At 47.9% G+C, this 18,976-nt stretch overlaps 1 protein-coding gene across 1 annotated transcript in view; it reads right to left on the bottom strand.

Annotated features, from left to right (window-relative positions):
- Positions 1–18,976, bottom strand: part of FOXK1 (forkhead box K1) — a 58,300-nt gene that overhangs the window by 11,960 nt on the left and 27,364 nt on the right. The window contains exon 2 of the mRNA XM_004691918.2: positions 4,378–4,563. Within this exon, the coding sequence (XP_004691975.1) occupies positions 4,378–4,563 (186 nt within the window). The remainder of the gene's footprint in view (positions 1–4,377; positions 4,564–18,976) is intronic.

Here is an 18,976-nt window from a genome sequence, read left to right as displayed (position 1 = left end):
TGAGAAGCTAAAGCCACTTCCGCATGAGTTCGATTCCCGCCTGCCCCGGAGGAGACCACATGGCGCGGCAGACCTCTCCTGCCCGCCTGCTGCTCCCCTCAGCAGTGGACTTCGTCGATCTGCCTGTTCTGCTCCCCACTGTCTCTGGTGAAGCCTCTCACCCTCCGCATCTCTGACCTGTACCCCAGTTCTGTACGAATAAATAATTCTTTAAAAAAAAAAGATAAATTCAGTACTCTAAAATCCTAGAAGCTATTGTAAAATATTTACTAGTTTCTGAATTGCTTCCTGCCCAGTGAGAAATCACCAACAAATGGCCTAAGCTATGGTACCCTTCAGCAGAGACTTACTGGCAGGTGCTCACTCTGAGGAGTGGGCCCACAGGCTTACAGGAGGGCAACCTCCACAGCGCCCTCAGCTCCATGTCCTGCAGGCGCTTTCTAGCCCCAGAATCCCTTAGTGTGGAATCTGGGAAGGGCAGTACAACAGGTCGGTTACGCACACACCCAGCAGGTACACCCAGAAGCGTTAAACTTGAGCTTGCAAAGGTTTTGAGAAGCCTATGAGAACCAGGAAATGGCCAGAAGCCAGAGCTTCAGTGCCAAACTTCACTCAACTTTCTCTCAACATTTTGCAGGCTGGATTCATGCAAAAGGAATAAGAACAAGGAAGACAAGGACCTACTTTTCTGTGTGGGTAAGCCACACAGAAATGTTATTGTTCCCAAGTCTTCAGATGGATAAGGGACAAGGTATGTGTGTTTAGGGGTGTGGAGGGTGGGGTTTGCACTGAAAATGGTAAGGAAAGGAATTAGGGGTGTGGAGGGTGGGGTTTGCACTGAAAATGGTAAGGAAAGGAAAATGCCCTGGAAAACCCACACATAAAGAGGCTCGCCCCCATGGAGCCGGGACCCTAGGAGGAGGACTGAATCTTGAGAACCAGGCTCCACCTGCCGGGATGGGAACTCAGGAAAGGCTGCAGCTGGAAACCTTTCAGCAAGACAGTCACACTAAAGGATGGTGCCAGAGTCGGCTGAGCAGCAGCAGCTCTCCCGATGCAGACATAACAGCCTCTGTGCGTGCGCAAAGGACGCTGAGACTGCAAAGTAGCACCAACTGCACTAGGGCTGAATTCCTGATCTGGCAATAAAGTGAAATTGTACCTAAAGGTTAAAAGTGGTTTCGATTCCGAAGACAGGTGCTTCATTTTTGTATTATTTTTGTTAATTTTTGCCAATTTCACAAATTACTTTCAATCTTGATCTCTCCACTGAGAAAGTCAAAAAAAGAAATAGCTTCTAAAATTTCACTTTTACAAGTAAAAATTAATAACTTTCAACCTATGCTATGCCTTTTCTCTGGCTTACTTTCAGTAGTTTCTTAAAACTCTAGCTATAAGAGCACTTTTTAGATTGGTTTGTTTTGTAAAGTCCAGAAAATGATTAACCAATGTCTTTTTTCTTAAAAATACCAGTTTGCACGTCTTTTTCTTGCAAAATGGTCAACAAATACTGCTTAAGAGAGAAGAATTCGTTTCAAAGACAGTTCATTCATTTTTCTGGGTGGAGTACTTCAGGGAATGGAAAAAGAGAGAGAGAAACCCACACCCACCCACACAAAAAAGATGAAACAGAAAGGAAGGGGGAAGAGGTCAGGAGGGTGAAGGCAGGGCCACAGTATGTTCCAACAGGTCCCTGCCACGCCTAAGATCTGGGAGTGGAGACAGGCCGCAGCTGGAGAAAGTCGGTCCAGGGAGGTCGTCAGGCTGCAGCCTGGGCCAATGGGGAGGCTGAGGCGCAGGCACACCAAATTGGGGAGCAGACTGGGAGGAGCCTCGGGCACAGCAGAGGCTCAGGGCCTCCGCTCCGCGGCCAGGGCCCGCCCACCAGCCCTGCGCTTCCCTGGAGTGCCTTGTACCTCGTGAGATGGACACTGGGCTTCCGAGAGTCACCAGGGGAGGGCCCTGGGGAGGGAGGGTGACCAGAGGTGTTTGTAAACACATCGGCTCCACCCCTAGACAGAGAAGGAACTTGGCAAGCAAAACCTCAAGGGCTTCTGAGGTTTCCAAACACTCAACTGATTCCGCAGCGCTAAGATAAACGGATGTAAACAGAAATCCTCGTTCAGCGACAAAGGCCAAACAGGGAGAAAGGCAGTTCAAAATTACAACTTTTCCTGAAAACATTCTACCAGTGAGCGAACTGGAGTGGTGACAAGAACCCGTCTCTCTGGGACAGGCTCCGGGAAAAGGCTCCAGCGAGACAGTGGTGTGGGGGCGATGCCCCCCCCCCCCCACCAGCCCAGCTCTAGCCAGCAGAGCTGGTTAAATATAAACTCAAGAGACCGCCTCCGCTCAGGCTCCGCTCAGGCTCTGGCAGCACCAGAGGACTTCCCAGAACCGCTCCAGCCCACACCTGCCCTTCTGCTTAGTAAAACTCCCCTCTGCCTAATCTTTTATCACTGTCTCCCTTCTAACACAAAAGCAACTTTAATACTCACAGCTTTGCCTGAGTATTAACCAGCTGCTACTGTTCATATTTTGAGTATTAGTGGGAAATATATTCATTTTATGAAGGCTTCCAGGTACCAACCAAAACATCATTCCTAAAAGCATCTATTTGGCTGGATTATAAACTGATTATTAATAATCCCAAACCCGTAAACCCGACCGTTGTTTGCTATGATTTTCACTGCCAGCTTACACAGCACTAGCTGCATGCCGGGGCTCTCTGCTCCCAGCGGTGTGGGAAACACCTGGAAACGTTCTGCAGCTGCTCTCAGCTGCCACCGGAGAAAGGTGTCAGTACAAGTGAGCTGTCGCTGAGATGTAATATACCGTACAGTTCACCACTTAAATGTACAATTTAGTGCTTTTTGGTGTATTCACAGAGTTGTACAGTCATCATTATCTAATTCCAGAACCTCTTCACAACCCAGGAGACCCTTACCTGTTAGAAGTCTCTGCACGTTTTATGTCAACAGAGTAACACAATATATGTCTTTTGTGACAGGTTTATTTAATTTTGTATGTTTTCAAGGTTCAGCTACATTGTAGTGTCTATTAGTACTTTGTTCTCTTTCATGGTCAAATAATATTCCATTGTTAAGAACATATATTTTATTTATCCCTTGACTCATTGAAGACATGTAAGTCATTTCCACTCAGGTCATGAACCTGGTGTACAAGTTCTAGGTGGACCTCAGGGCCCAGGGAGCTGTTGGGTCATGTGGCGATCCTCTGTTTAGTCTTTTGAGTAACTGTCAGACTGTTTCCAGAGTGGTTGCAATATTTTTCTACAAATAGGTTTAAATTATACACATAAAAGGACAGTAGTCCTCCCTCCCTCCCGGGGGTGGGGCAATCCAGACCTCCAGCGAATGCTTGGTGTTATGGGTAGTGTTGAGTCCTGTACATACTTCGTTTTATCCTACCCATACCCATCATGATAAAGCATAATTATAAATTAGGCACAGGAAGAGAATAACAACTAATAATAAAATGGAACAATTATAACAATAAGCTGTAATAAAGTTATGAGAATGTGGACTCTCAAAATTTATTATTGCATGTCATAATTTTGGACCACAGTAACTGAAACTATTGCGTGTGAAACCACTGATAAGGGACGTAAGAACCTCCATCACTCATCAAGAGCTGAGTATCCATGTTTGAGTTTATGTTCACTAGAAGTTGAGAAGAACATTAGATCACATGCTGAATTTTGGGTTTTAGAACAGAGTTCTGCAAGAAATCTTCAAAGGGCTTAAGAAAGAAGTCTATCACAAAGGGTAAGGCCTAAATAGTCACAATGTATTGTGCTCAGCACAGAGCTCACCACACATTACATTCCCACAAGTTACTATTCATTGTATCATCACAGAAATGAGCTTTCTGCTGTGTTTCTATTCACAGGTAGAAATCACACATTTTTACCCTGAAGCCTTCTCCCTACTGCTCATTTTGTAATATGCCAAGGAGGAAAAAATTTAACTTTGTCAACATCTAAAAAATTCCTAAAGCTTTGCAAAGAATTTCCACAAACAGAAAAACAAAGTTCACCAAGTCCTTTTAAATGTCTTAAAAAAAAAAATTAAACCTGTGCTTGCTAACATACCATATTTCAAACTGGAAAAATGATTAAGTGCTTCTTTACTTTTATAAGGGAATCCATCAGAAAATTTAAGTAGTCAATTCCCTAATACATTCAAAATAGTCTCAAAATTCCCATCCCCAGGCAGTCATCCAGAGACATAACTAACAGCGAATAAAATCAAATGCAGAACATTGCTATCCTTTTTCTTTTTCTGAGAAAGCCTCCAGAGCAGAGGGCCTCGGCTTTCGGAGGAACCATGTGTTCAGTGTGTGGAGGTGGCTTACCTGATGGTGCCGGTTGGGGATGGGACAGGGCTGACCAGGCTCCGGAGGTCCGGCTCCGGAATGTGGATCTTCAGGGGGGAGATCTGAGGGTACAGCGGCCTGAGGGGTGATGCCGGGGCCTCTTCCTGTTGTAGCAATGAAGTGAACTGAATCTTGATGGCTGTGCTGGGGAACCGGAAAGTGCACCTGTGGCGAGAGGAAAAACAGCACGTGAGGCCCAGGAGGAGTAAGTGGAGACTCAGCACAGAAAAGTTCTAGTTCCTTAGGTAACAGTAAGGTCTATAACAGAGCTCTCATCATAACGATGGATCATATATGTCTAATGGTGTCTTTTATGCTTTGTTTGCATACTAATGCCATTATTCTTATGTCATGCATGTGAAGGAGAGACATGTCACCCACAGAGGAACAGCTATGATGTCACCTCCTACAGCAGTTCCACACTGCTGTCAAGGCACGTGATCCACAAGCTCACAGAAAACCGGGATACCACGGTCACTTTTTAGACAGGGACTAAGACAGGCTCACCCAGGCTACACAGAAGATAGAAAACAGCCTGCAGGATAAATGAGAATGCCACCCATAAACGAGCTGGCAGGGTAAACCCGCAGTGTAATGGATGGGCGTCACCATTAGTTCTGGGCTTACAACCCACAAGCCTTGGTTTTCCTACTGGCAGAGACCGTGTGCAAACAAACCCAATGCTGACAGCAGTGTGGAAGCCTCCAGTACCCTGGTCACTCCCAATGTGCATGCACGAACCCAAGGTTCAGCTCCCTCCAGGAAATTTCCAACTATGAAGTCTGTGCAGTTTAAGGGCAGAACAGCGTCTCAGTGCTAAGTACACGACTGTTAAAAACAAACACCAAAACCCAAATAAAAGCAAACTGCCCACAGACAGGCAGCAGTCTACCTGTGACAACTGCTTAGAAAAAGTTCCTTGTCAAAATGAGGAGGAGAATTAGAAATAATGTCTACAAACATCCATCTTTGGCACACACTTCTCAGAAAGGCATTATGATCTTCTCAAGTGGCTCAGCTCTTGAGAAGTGTTAAGGTTTCCACAGTGTAACGAGCACAAAGTCTCGGGCAGTAGGCACTTTGGTCACTATCTATTTAAAGAGCGACTCTGCCTTCAACCTCCATGGACATGGCTAACACCTTTTGAATTCTCCTTTAATATAGTAAAATAGACTTTAAAGAACAAGATTTAACAGTAAGCCAAAACAGGTTCCAAAATCATAAAAGGGAGTGAATGGTCACCTCTTTTAGTCCCCAAGGTGCCCCTGAGCCTCCCGAGAGGGAGACCCATGTCTGTGGATGCGCCTTGGCTGCACCGCACCTACCCAGGAAGCCCACACTGCACAGAGAAACCCAGTGAGCTGGCCCTGAGTACTGACTCTTGCAGAGGTGCTCGAGGAGCGGGCTGGCTGGACATTGCTGCTGAGGCCCCAAGATATTCTCTCACTCCGGCTCACCCTGGGCAGCCAGTTCGTGTTCTTGTCCACTGGGACATCAGATGCTGGCGCTTCTCCTGTCTGACTCTGAGAGATGGAGCTCAAACACCACAAGGTGAGGGATGGGGGAACACCTATAGTGTGTGGTCAATGCCACCCCAACAGCTTCTTCTGGAAGTGCCACCTAAGGCTATTTAAATTATAATTTTCTTCTGAGACACAATCAAAGAAATGTTTAATTTTCCCACTTTCTTTCGTTTCTCCATGATTCAGTGGAAGTTTCTACCAGTTACATCACACAAATATGTATTTCTAAGATGTTTCCTGAGGCTTGTGGTCTCCCCAGTTCTAGAGGCCATGTCATCTCTTTTAGGTCACAGCAACATGCATCCCAACTCTTATCCAAGAATGGGCCAGATATCCCCAAACCTGCAAAGCAAGGAACGAGTGTGGCGCTGGGAGTCTGGCTGCGAGCTCCACAGAGGCAAGGGATCAGCTGAGGCGAGTGCTGCCTGTGCCGGACCAGGCTGAGTGAATGGCGCGTGTAGGCGCACACCTCTGTTTTACCACTTCGAGATGAGGGCTACATGGGGGATAGTTAATTTAAAGGTAGTATCTGCGGCTCTTTACTGATAGTTTTTTCCTTCAGTTGCTGCAAACTAACAGAATAGCACATTTTACTTTTTGCCCAAAGGGCACACGAGCAGAGCCCTGGCTTTCTGCACCGCGAGGGCCCCGTCTAACAGATCCTATGCCGCCACAGTCACCAAGACACCTAGCAGGGGTGAGGTTTCTGGCCTCAGAGGTCCAGAAACAGACAGGAGACTCTCAGAAAACTGGGTGGGGGGTAAAGACGAAAGCGGCACATGGTCCCTGTGCTGGGAACATGAAAAGCAGGCTTCTGGTGAGGGGTGGCTGAGCCGAGAAAGGCGCACGCCCAAGGGGCACATCATCTCAGGTGACTCGCAGCACAGGAGAGGGGTTCAGACCCACAGCCCTGACCTCTTTGCGCTTCCTTTTTCTTTGAACAGAAGGCATCTAAGGTGCTTTCCAGTCCAAAAAAAGAGATGACTCTAGATAATATGTGTATAAAGCCTGTTTTTGGTAAGAACCAACATTCTACAGGCCAGGGATTTAGGCATGACAGAGGTAACAACAAAAACACCATCAATAGTGGACACTAGCAGCAGAGTGACCTACTATAACAGCTCTTTTCTAGACAATATAGATTTCCATATTATTGACTATAGCACCTATTTGGAAATACTCTTCCAAAATTAAACAGAGACAGAGTGTCTCCTACTTCAGAGGTGCAGAGAAAACACCAGAAAGCTCCTCCTCCTCCTCCTTCTTCTTCTTCTTCTGTTTTAATTTAATATACTGGCTAACAGAGAGGGTTGGGGTGAGGGAGGAGGAGATGGGGAAGGAGGAGCTAGGGCATCAGCACCAAAGCTTTGGTGGAAGCTCCCTCTTTTTAAACAGACATTCCCCCCAGGGTGCTGTAGTGCTCACCGGTTTACATTTCTCCCTGGAAGGTTTTCATTCCATTGCTGGCCATCGCTATAGTTTTGATGAGCATGTTTTGCAATTAAAGCTGTTCTCTTGAAGGTGCCCAGTCAATCTAAGCAGGTCCCAGTTGCCTCGACTGTGGGGTCCCTGCACAAGGCGAGGATGTGCTTGCTGGAGATGCCGCCCACCCGCCAGCCCTCCACAGGCAGCACCCACCTCAGAGGGAAACTCTTGTCTAAATTTCTGGACAGAAAGTGTGGCTGTCTGGCGGGGCTGGAGAATGGAAAGACACTCTTAGAGTACATGGCTGAAACTGACCGTGGTGATGGTCGCACAACATGGTAACTCTACACAACCAACCGATCTGAACTTAGACGGGTTTCTTAAGACCCTGTTGTCCCATAGCTCCCACACTCAGGGTCTGCTCCAGGCTTGCATGTTTCTCAGACCCATCTGGAAGTCAAAGGCTCCTGGACACAAAGACAAACTGGCAGCGCCCAGGCGCCACATGAGGCTGCCTAGCACTGCTGCAAAGGTGCGCTCCAGGCTCTCTGCTCAGCGTCACCTTTATTCGCATCTCGTCAAGACCAAGGAACCCTGGCCTGCCCACAAAGTTGTCACAGCATGAGAGCAGTTCCCTCCTAAAGGTGAGTAGCCAACTGAGAAAGAACAGACATTTAGGGAGTGTCTGCACGGCACAGGAAGGCAGGGACCACACAAACCTTTTTGAGGGTGGGCCGGTGAGGGGCTCTGAGGAGAGGGAACCTGTGAGAGGAGAATGCAGACTCCCTGCACCTTCCCAAGTAAGCCGGCAGCTGCCACGCAGGCACTGAGGAGCACAAACAGCACATTCAGGAAAACAAGACCTCAGACAATTGTCTTTGACAAGGACATTTCAAAGGGAAAGCTGAATGACCAACCTGAAGACATCTCCCAGGAAAGACAAAACGTTTGGTGGTTTAGTCCATGAGACTGAATTTGAGTTACAAAGGACACCCATTCTCAGGAAGCTGCCTAGAGGAAGGCATGGGAGCTGCCCCACAGACTGTGGGCCCCTCAGTGCTGCCACTCGCTTCCTAACTGTCACAGCAGCTGGTTCTGGTGAAAATAGTGCAGTGCAGTCACGAAACTAAAAATACCGGGTGCTGCATTCATGGTTAGGAAGTGAGGCCACATCGGCACCGGCTGGGAATCTGGTCACCACCCTGTGATGCCCGAGCCTGGACTTCAGTCATGTATATGCTGGAAGCCGGTGGCATTTAACACAACAATGTGATGGTCTGTCAGGCTTGCCGTCATGTGCCAGCCTGAGCCTCAGGACAGACTCCACCATGTCAAGTCCCAGCTACAGCCTCGCCGTAGTCACTGTTCAAGGGGAACAGCCAGGACAGGCCCTAGTCTAGAAACAAAAATAAAAGACCAGGGTTTCAAGAGTGTAGTTGGTCCTAGGAGGTTGGTTATGTTCTTACAAATGTTCACGGAGGCAGCCAGCAGCTTCCTAGGCAGTTCAGCCTAGGAAGCCATGAATCTGGCCTGTGAGTGTGACTAGCCATCCAGCCTAACCCGTGGACGGCACCAGGAATCAGGTCAGTGGCAGGCCACCTTCAGACCGCCCACAGAGGCTAGTGGGCAGATCCTGCCAGCAGGCAGATGCGGGGGCTACCAGGCGGGCCACCCTCAGAACTCCCCTTTTGGGGATTGGGCTTTAGGAATGGATGGCTGTGGGGGCACACGTGTAGCAAAGACAGCCTGAACTTCATAGAAAACTGCCACTGCCTGAGGAATGAGTGTTTTTATGTTGGAAGGAACACAAACATGGGTGCCCACAGGGCAGTCTGACAGATGCAAAGTGGATACATATCTGCTTCCCCAGCAAGCCAGCTCTAGCCGGACAATCAGTTGTCCCACTAAAGACAACTCTTGTCTTGTAACCACGAATGGCCAAAAGGATGTGAACGGTCATGCCCTTCAGAAAAGCGGGGTGTCTTTTCTGCTCCCCAGAGTGCGGGAGCAGATTCTAGAGAGGCCAGGCTGGGTCATGAAAGGGGCATGAATGGAAGATGCCATTCCCCCTGCCGCTGGTTTGTTGCTACAGGAGGCCGGCTTGGTTGACTCTGGCTGACCAGTGAGGGACTTTAAGTGACTTTCCCCAGGTCCTCCTATGCTGTCCCAGCAGCCCATTCTCAAACCAAGTCTGTCTGATTTCAAATTCCTTCCTCCGTGGTTAACAGAAAGACCTGGTACTGCTGTATCAGCTACATGAAGACGGCGATCTGCAGAAATAAACTTCACCCTTGTTATTCTGACCCTCAGACCCACATCCCAATTCTACACAGCTCAGAGCTCCAATGGGGAATGGCCAGGCAAACCCTGGTGAATAGTAATGGAGCCATATTTTTCCACTTCAAGGAAGAGAACATGGTTAGTTAGGCCTAAGTCTCCAGGAAAGGTTGGGGACTGCTGCGCTGATCTGACACACACCCCAGCCAGCTTTTCTTGTGCATTCCTCCTGCAGTTTCTCTGCATGTGGCCCTAGCTTTCCCAGGGTGGGCCAGACCAGAGCTGCAAAAGGTCAGACGGGGCATGCTGAAGGTAGGGGGTGCTGACTTTGTAACTGCTCTGAAAGGAAAATTCAGCTGTCCAGGAAACAGTTTTGAGAACTTTTTTACGATATATATACTGTTAACATAAGATTTGTAAGTCAAAGGATTCTGAATATTTTTAACCTAAGATATCTTATTAAAAATGTAATGCATTTTCTAGGAGACCTCCCAAAATTAAGCACAGGAGGCTGAAGCCATAGGGTATATTTCATTGCAGAGACCATGATTACTGCCACGCTAAGATGCAGGCTGAAATAGTGACAGCGAATCAAAGTACCTGAAGAAGCTGCCCGTCCTGTGATAGGCAACTTGCTACATCTCTTTGCCTCTGCTGTCATGTCTAACCTTGAGTAGACACATGTTTATGCACCTAGCACATGCCGAGATATATGTGAGCCCATATTGTCCTTAAAGGGATGCTCAGCCTTTGGATATAGATCCAGCGTCAAATACTAACCAGCACAATACACCTGCTTTTTGTTGGGCTGGGTGTCCTGGTTTCCTTATGCCACATAACAATGGGAAAGCGAGTCCCAGATCGGCCAATACAGCAAAAAGGTACAGAGTGGCGAAAAATCAAAATATGAGAACAGACCAGGGAGAGCAGAGGGAAGCACTACCTGCCAGGGCCCAGAGGCACAACACTACTACCCTGCTCGGCACCAGCCAGCAGGTCGCTGATACACCAACATCCTATTCCAGAAAACTCAATCAACACAAGCCAAAGAAGTATTCACAACCTCGCCCTGCCTTCTTCCTCTCTCCATGAATCTCTGCTACAACCCTGAGTACCCCATGGCTCGGGCTCCCTCTACCTTCCAATCGACCCATCTATTCTGTTTTCCTTGGCAGACATGAGAAGTGGGGAACAGGGAGCAGGATGGTTCCAGAGAGCAGATATTCACGGCCTCGCTTCCTCAGCGCTGAGTGCAGTTCCCTCCAGCAGTAGTGGTGGTGCACAAGTATAGGGGTGTGCTTAGTTAAATATGGCGGGGCTTCTCCTCTTCAGAAATCATTCAGCTTTCTTTTAGGTTTTCCTATGCCTTCTTTTTTTATAAATAAAGCAATTTCTACCATAATAAAAGGGGGTGGGAGCTTATACACTGAGTGGCAAAACAGTGAAAATTGCAGACAAAGGTCTTTCTTAAAAATGGAGTCTTAGTTCCCATCTCAGGAGCACCCTAAGTGGAAGTGGGGTAAGAGGCCCCAATGACCGAAGCCCACGAAGGCCAGCTGAGCTTAGCCATGAAGACCTGCCTTCACATATGCTACCAGGTGGGGCTCACAGCGCCCAGAGTTCTCCTGCTATCGGAGGTGGCGACGGAGCAAGTCCTGGAGGTCACGCGTCCCTTCAAAATCATTTCACCTACCTTTCTCAGGAGGAGCGTGCTTACCAAATCTGGGGGTCATTTCCATAGTATCACTGGGAGGATATCTGGTAATACCTATAGCAACATTCTGAGGCCCTGTGACCAAAGCTTCACTGGAGGACTGGAGCTACTAACATCTGTAGCATCCCTTGGAGTCAGGGCTAACTGCTATGTTATGGCTACATCGAGGCTAAGAGACTCACCAGTGATTCTGAGTCATGGGGGGTTGGGAGGGCCTTAGAATCTGCATTTTTAGCGGGCAATCCCTCAAGACTGTCTTTCCCCCCAGGAAGTCTTATTCCCATGTCAATTTGGGAAGACAAGGTCAAGGGCCAACAACAAACCAGGCACACTGCTCTGTCCTACCTGCATGCGGAGACAGTGTGAAAGACAGGGGGTTGGGGAATGACTCCACGCCTCTAATTTAGCACTGACATCTGCTTTCCACTCAGTGGGTCTCTGTCTCACCATGACTACCAAGAAGGAGGAATCTGCCCAAGGCGTGGATGTCAGGCACAGAGCCCCCACCCCGACTCCCACCCCTCCACTCCCGGCAGGCACTTCAGGTACCAAGAGGAGAACCCCAGGCCATCTTCTTTATCAAGGACCATTTACCTCTAGGTGGGACGTATCAGCTTTAAAATGAGCCAACAACAACAACAACAACAACAAAACCCAAAACCAAACACGACTGTGCAAGCTGCTCTCTCAAGCTTGGAGTCTGGAAAATCAAATGAGGCATAAAGTCTGTTTTATCTGAAAAAGCCATCTTGCAAATTTGCCTGAAAAATAACAAAGATAACCCAGTTTTAAATGAATAGAGGAGCTACAAAGGTCGGCATTATCACTGCAAACGTCCTGGCTTCCTAAAACTCAACTCCAAACCACAGAGGCCCTGCAGAAATTTCAAGTTCTCAGAATGAGCCATCTTAAATCACCTATTTAAACCTTTCTCTTCCCTGCTCTCCTACCTTCCACCCTGAAACAAATCAATCTTACCAAAGAGGCAGGGTTTCTGTCATTATCTCACAGAAATGAATTCTAAGTACCACCAGAGAAAGGTCATTCCATGAACCTTGGCTTTAAGCCAAAGGATGTCCCAGAACTCCCAAGGGTCCCCAAAAGAACTGCAATGAATTCATATTGCCCCTTCTACCCTTGCAAAGACCTGCCACCCAAACATCTCCCAAAAGACCACACAAGGAGTTGATATTACACGCCCCACACTACCTGGCTTAAATGCAAGTGATGAGACCTGGCTTTGTCAGTGGAGGCTGCAGAAAGAGCGCTGCTGCTCTCCAGGACCAATGGGACAGAAAGACTAAAGCAGTGCCAGAGCTCATGTGTGGTGAGGAATTCAAGTCTTCTTTTCTCTCCATGCTGAATTAAGAAAGCAACCTATAAAAGTCCGAGTGGTCGATCAGAGGACCTTCTGTGCTTCCAGCCACAGTCCCTCCATGTAGCCATTATGTATGTGGTACCTGACTGTTTCTGAGCACAAAACACTGGCTTGGCTCAGTGGACTGACATTCTTCAGGATTCTCTTCCCAAGGCTACCTACCCTAGAAGCTTCCTTAGTGCTTTGCTCCCCACCACTCCCATGCTGGGTTAGGGTCACTGCGAGGGTTGGTACTTCTACAGCAGACAGCTGAGTCTGTGAGGGTGGGTGTCACCCCTGCTGTCTGTCTGTCCTCTCCACAGACATGTGGCGGGCACCAGCACAGAGCATGCATGTTAGTGTGCATGAGACAGAGCTCACCAATGTGTTCTTTTGGCACTTAAGGTCTATTCCTTAACAGACTTACTTGGGAAGTACGGGAGTTATCAACAGTGTGTGGCGATGAGGCAGAGTGAGAGAAATCTACACAGGGCAACAAGTATAGAGACAGGGGGCGCAAATGACCCCAAATTTAGCTCTGTGGACCCTCTGACACTATAAGGAAGTTATCTGATTTTTCTGACCTGGGATTAATCTTGAAAGATAATCAACAATATATGCTTTTATGGTTCAGCAGAATTAAAGAACCGGAGAATGAAAGCTCAAGAGCACACACGGTGGGCCGTGAGCAGCCCCACTGGAATGACTCACATCCATACCCACAGTTGTAGAAATGACGTTATGGTGAAAGCGTCTCAAGGACAGCTCCAAGGGTCCAGTTGCAGATGTTCCCTCATCAGAGCCTGGCCATCCTCCTAGATTGTCATCAGCCTGCCTTGACGTCCCACTTCAGAATGATTTGCAAAACACAGAGATTTTTTGCCTTGACATAAATTAACAAGAATTCAGTAATAATAAAAGCCAGTATGTGTTTATGAGATGTGTCAGGTGACCGTGCACGAGCACTTTAAACGTCAAGTCAGCAAACCAAAATGCTCCATTTTCTCTTAGCATCTTGGTTACATCTAGATTAGTGTATTTTAAATATATTGCAGCAAAGACGCCTATTTCATCATTTCTCCTGCAAGACAGTGAGCAAAGACAAAACTCTGGGGCAAAGAAGCTGGGGAACTGTAAGGAGAAGATAAACAACCAAACAAAAAAATGCAGAAATACGTTCCCCACATTTATTTTCTGAATTTTGCCAACTCAAAAAGGCCCAAGTTCAATTTTATTAAACTTGGCTGAGGAAATGCTTTCAGAAGCTGAAGGCTGAGCCCCAGAAGGCCTGCCAGAAGATCATCCATACCACGACAACCATCCAAATGCAAGGTCTGAGGCAAGTCTTAGCCTTCCCAAATAAAAGCATGAGTTTGCCAAGCACAGGAATGTTCCAGCAAACACACAAAAACCCCTGCCCCTGTATCTCACAGAAATTATTATCCATGTTAAGTTAAGTATTTCAAGACCTTCCCTTCTGACATTATCTTTATATTTGGCACAGCAAAGCTCAAGTGAGAACCCCCAAATACAAACCTCAATTACATTCCCATAAAGAGTAGTCTTTGTTTAAAAAAAAAAGAAAGGAAGAAAAAAGTTCCATTTGTCAAAACAAAACAGGGACAGTGGAAGCTTCGACAAATCACTTCCTCACTTTGGTTACCATAGTTGGGTCCCGGCTTACTGTCCTAATTTGGAACACTGGGCCAGACACAACCCAAGCCTGACAGAAACATACCACTTCAAGACCGGAGGCCAGACAGGGAGGTGCAGCATGGGCTTGGGCTCCCACCCTCTCCTACCTGAGGCTGGCACTCGGCTGCCAGCCCACCTCCCTGGGGAACTGAAACCGTGCCATGAGGAGGAGTCCAGGAAGTTATCATAGTTGACAGAGATTAAGAAATTTTTGAAAAGGGCTGCGGCCAGTGGAGGCGGGGTGTTTGCTGCCAGGGAGGCTGTGCCACGCCTGTTCCCTACTCACTGGCACCCACCCCAAAGCAGAGCCTGAGCACACTGGAACCTAACCATGCTGCCTGAGAGGGAGAGGGAGAGCAAATCTCAGGCTCTCCTGGGCCACTGGTCGCCTGAGATAACAACCACACTGGGTTTCACGTGGGCCACAGCAGAAGCTTGCCTGCTTCCACCTGTGACCCCCCATGATCTCCCACACAAGTAGCACTTTGGGCAAGAGCTGAGGGTTGTTACTCTAAAGCGGCAGCTCCCGTCTTCCAAAGGCATCCCAGCTTTAAAGGGAGCAACACAGATTCACAGAGAACTGATTTCCAGGGGAAGCGAGAGAACAGGGATCACAAAAGAGGTGTGGGGTGCACGGGCTGTGGGCTTGATGCATGAGGGCAGGCTTGAGGAAATCATGGAGAAGGCAGGGTACCCACCCAAAACCTCTCTCAAGCCATGCCCCAAGCTAGAAGATTCCATGTCCTAGCTTCTGCAGTAGTTGGGGATGGCTAAGGGAAAGTGTGCAGGCTTTGCAAATCTTTGGAAAGGCAGAGAGGCTAATCGTACTTTCCTCCACTTTTCACCAAGACTGGACGTGAGAGGGCCCAGGCACTGGCAACTCCCTGGACAAGGAGGCTACCTTGACAATGAAAGCCAGTACCAAGAATGGTGGGGGGCAGAAAAACTAAGCAGCCACTATGTTTGTTGAGTCCAGAGTCTGATGGAGGCAACAGTCAGACCCCTCTACAGGCAAACTACAGGCCAGACACTGAATCACTGAGGAAGGGAGGGCATGTGTCAAACCCATTTGCACCAGCAGGGCAGCAGTCAGCCACCAGAAGCTTCCTTTGCAATGTCGTATCATTTCACTCATACAAATTAAGAACCCAAAACACCAAGGCCTTGAAAACTTGAGAAGAAAATGCAAGGCCACTGCCATGTTTCTTGAAAATTAATGGTAATTTTTTTAAACAATATCTGTAAAAGAACAAAAGAAAGGAAATGATTTTTGAGTTCCTACAAAAACTGTCTTACCCACGGTGACCTTACCACAACCACTAGGAAGCCTGTCTACAGCGGGGCAGCAGATTCACAAGCATGAGACAAGGTGCAGCAGTCTGGGGCCCGGTGTGGGGCCAGCTCTGTCCTGTTTCAGCAAGATCATTCACCACAGTCTGCGAAAGAAGTCAGCCCCTCAGCAGTGGATTTCAATCTGCATGTTCTGTCTCCCACTCTGTCTGGTGAATTCTCTCCCTCCCACCCCAGGCCCTGCACCTCTGTGCTCTACACCAGTTCTTGTATGCATAAATAAATAAAAAAATCTTAAAAGAAAAGAAAAGAAAACGTCAGCTCCACACATCCCCAAAGCCAAAAACAAAGCAGCTTTGAGAAGAGAAACTGTCAGTGACTAGCAGATATGTTGACCAACAAGCTCCTTGGCTCATTCTGTTGCTTAGGGTAGCACGACAGAGCTCAGGAGGTAGGGCAGGTCTCTCGGGGTTCAGGGCGGCCTGGAGCTCGCAGCTAGTCCTTCTCCCCAAGGAGGGAGGGCCGTGCAGCACCCCGGCCTCCAGGGCAAAGGCTGACACTGACAATGCAAACGGCATGGACGGCTCCTCCTCGCTTTCTGTGGCCTGCAGTCCTGCGTTCCTTCGCTACAGCTAGAGGACTGGCTAGCCCATCTCTTCCGCCGCAGTGCCTCCAACCTCAACTACCTCCCTGACGCTAAACTTATTATCTTTGAAGTTAAAAACTGAAATAGCTTTAAGTTCTATGGCACACACTGGCCAGAAGTCAGGCCCCGACACAGGTCTGTCCATGTCCCATCACTGGTTAAGCTTCTAACTGTGTTGCCACACCCATAAAGTCTCTTAGCACCACCTAATTAAGGTTCTCTTCTCTGTTTACAAATCATGTATACGGTGTTCTCTGCTAATATACACATGGTGGGGAGAAAGTAAAAAAAAAAAGTACATTCCGACACCTCCGCCTGAGCCCCAACTGCCCCAACACTGCATCCTTCGCCTTTTTGGCAGCTGGTCTGCATGAACTCCCACAAAAAGTTAGGTCCCTCAGCTGATCGCTGTGGACAGCTGGGAAATAAATGCATGGCCAGCCAGGGGGGTCCCCATGCCATGCCCTTCCTGTCCACTGTCACACCGAAGAGAGAGGCCCATCAGAGAAAGGTGAAGTACTTGGTGAATAGAAAGAAAACCAAACTCAGAGCCTCTGAGTTGTCACTGCAGAGTCTCACAATGGTAGGTGGGGATTATTCCTTTGCTCAAAGTTTAGGGAAACTATGCAAGTTAGTTTAATGACTATGAATAGCTCAGGCTTCGGAATGAGACCATTTTCTAGAACCACTGGCTGCCTAAAGGCAACAGATCTGCTTAGTACAGGGCTGCCACCTTCTCAGATGTCAGAAGCAGTCAGAGGGACGACATGACTCTCAGAGGACACAGGTCACAGGGCTGCTGGGCCACTGGGGGCTGCCAGTCACCTCCTTGAAGCCCTGGTCCTGAGTCTGCGCAGCTTCATGCTAAACTCAACAAGATTTGTACAGAAAACCCAACACAGGGCACCAGTGAACAGCACCTGGAGTTTCACAGCAGGGTTATTAATTAAACGGAAAACTCCCAACAGCCACAATTAAGTAATATAAAAAAAGTCCTTGAGAAATGCAAGACCTTTTTTTTTGTTTTGTTTTGTTTTAATTACAAAAGTTTATTTTTACATCATTTTGCACATTTTTTTTTCCATCTTGATTGTAATCCCCGCGGGTTTCCCATCACCAAATCACCCCTGTGCCACCACCATAGTCCCATGCATGAGAAATGCAAGACCTTTAAGGAGAACATATTAAAACTTAGCTGAAGGACAAAAAAGACTGATATGAATGAAAAATAGACCTTAAGTTTGTAAGACAGCTTACAGTATGTTTGTCCGATCCTTGGCAAGCATTTGCTATTGGAGGGTAAGGACGCTCAGATGAGTGGCAGGAACAAGACTGTAGAGAGGCGGCCCTCCCGGTGGCACAGCGGGTTAAAGCGCAGCACTGAAAATCGAAAGCCACTTCCGCATGAGTTCGATCCCCACCTGCCCCGGGAGGTGACCACATGGTGTGGCAGACCTCTCCTGACCCGCCCGCTGCTCCCCTCAGCAGTGTACTTCTTGATCTGCCTGTTCTGCTCCCGCTCTGTCTCTGGTGAATCCTCTCACTGCCCCTTTGCCTCTGGCTTGTACCCCAGTTCTGTATGCACAAATAAATAAATAAATCTTAAAAAAAAAAAAAAAAGAAGACTGCAGAGGCAATAATAGTGGGGATTCCACACTTCGTCCTGCTGGGCTTGACAGTCAGTTTCTGATCACAGCAGAGACAAGTCCCAGAAAACATGCCATCCCCACGGGGGCTCTTGGGGACACGCAGGCCAGTAGAGAATGGCAGAAAGGCCAACTTGGGTGGGAGTAGTGTGTACATCTGGGCATGCCTTCAGCGTGAGTGGAGGTCACAGAGCAAGGGTGCTTATCATCAATGGCTGATAAGACACAGGATTTAAAATAAAATCAAGGTCTTCAACATTCCTACCAAATGTCCAGGATTCAGTTTAAAAAAAATCACTCCTCAGACCAAGAATGAAGAATATCTCAGATGAAATGAGCAAAGCTGTTAAAAGAAACAGAAGAGCAACTTCAGAACTACCTAACAAGGGTTGGAAAGGAACCATAAAAAGTTCAATGAACAACTGCAAACACACTGAACAAATGAAAGAAACCTAACATCTTTATAAAGAAACAGAAGTTATGATGCAAAGGGAAATTGAGAAGTAAGAAACACAGTAACTGAAATGAAAACTCAATGAATAAGCTTTAGCAGAATTAAAAACAAAAACAAACCCGTGAATGAGAAGCTGTAGCAAAAAATCACCCAGCTTGAACAAGACAGAGACGGTGCCTGTGGGGCTGCAGCAAAGGCCGGGGGGGGGGGGGGTCATTCACCGCTGAGAGTCCAGATGGGACAGAGTGTGTGGAGACAGGGAATACTCAGAGACATGAGGTTGAACAGTTTCCCAAATTTGGCAGAAAAAGCAAACCTGGGCCCTCCCTGGTGGTGAAACGAGTCAAAGCACAGCACTATGAAGCTGGCCACAACTGCTTCAGTGTGAGTTCAATCCCTGGCCGGGGAGCTGGCCTGCATGGCGCGGCAGACCTCTCCTGACACACCCGCTGCTCCCCTCAGCAGTGTGCTTCGTCAGTCAGCCTGTTCTGCTCCCCACTCTGTCTCTGAAGAAGCCTTTCACTGCCCCTGCACCTCTGGCCTGTACCCCA

The sequence above is a fragment of the Condylura cristata genome, unplaced genomic scaffold (assembly GCF_000260355.1).
Source record: "Condylura cristata isolate star-nosed mole 26May11 unplaced genomic scaffold, ConCri1.0 scaffold00032, whole genome shotgun sequence".
In the NCBI taxonomy this organism is placed as follows: Eukaryota; Metazoa; Chordata; class Mammalia; order Eulipotyphla; family Talpidae; genus Condylura; species Condylura cristata.
Note: the sequence above shows the minus strand (reverse complement) of the source record. Positions and strands in the feature narration are given on the sequence as shown.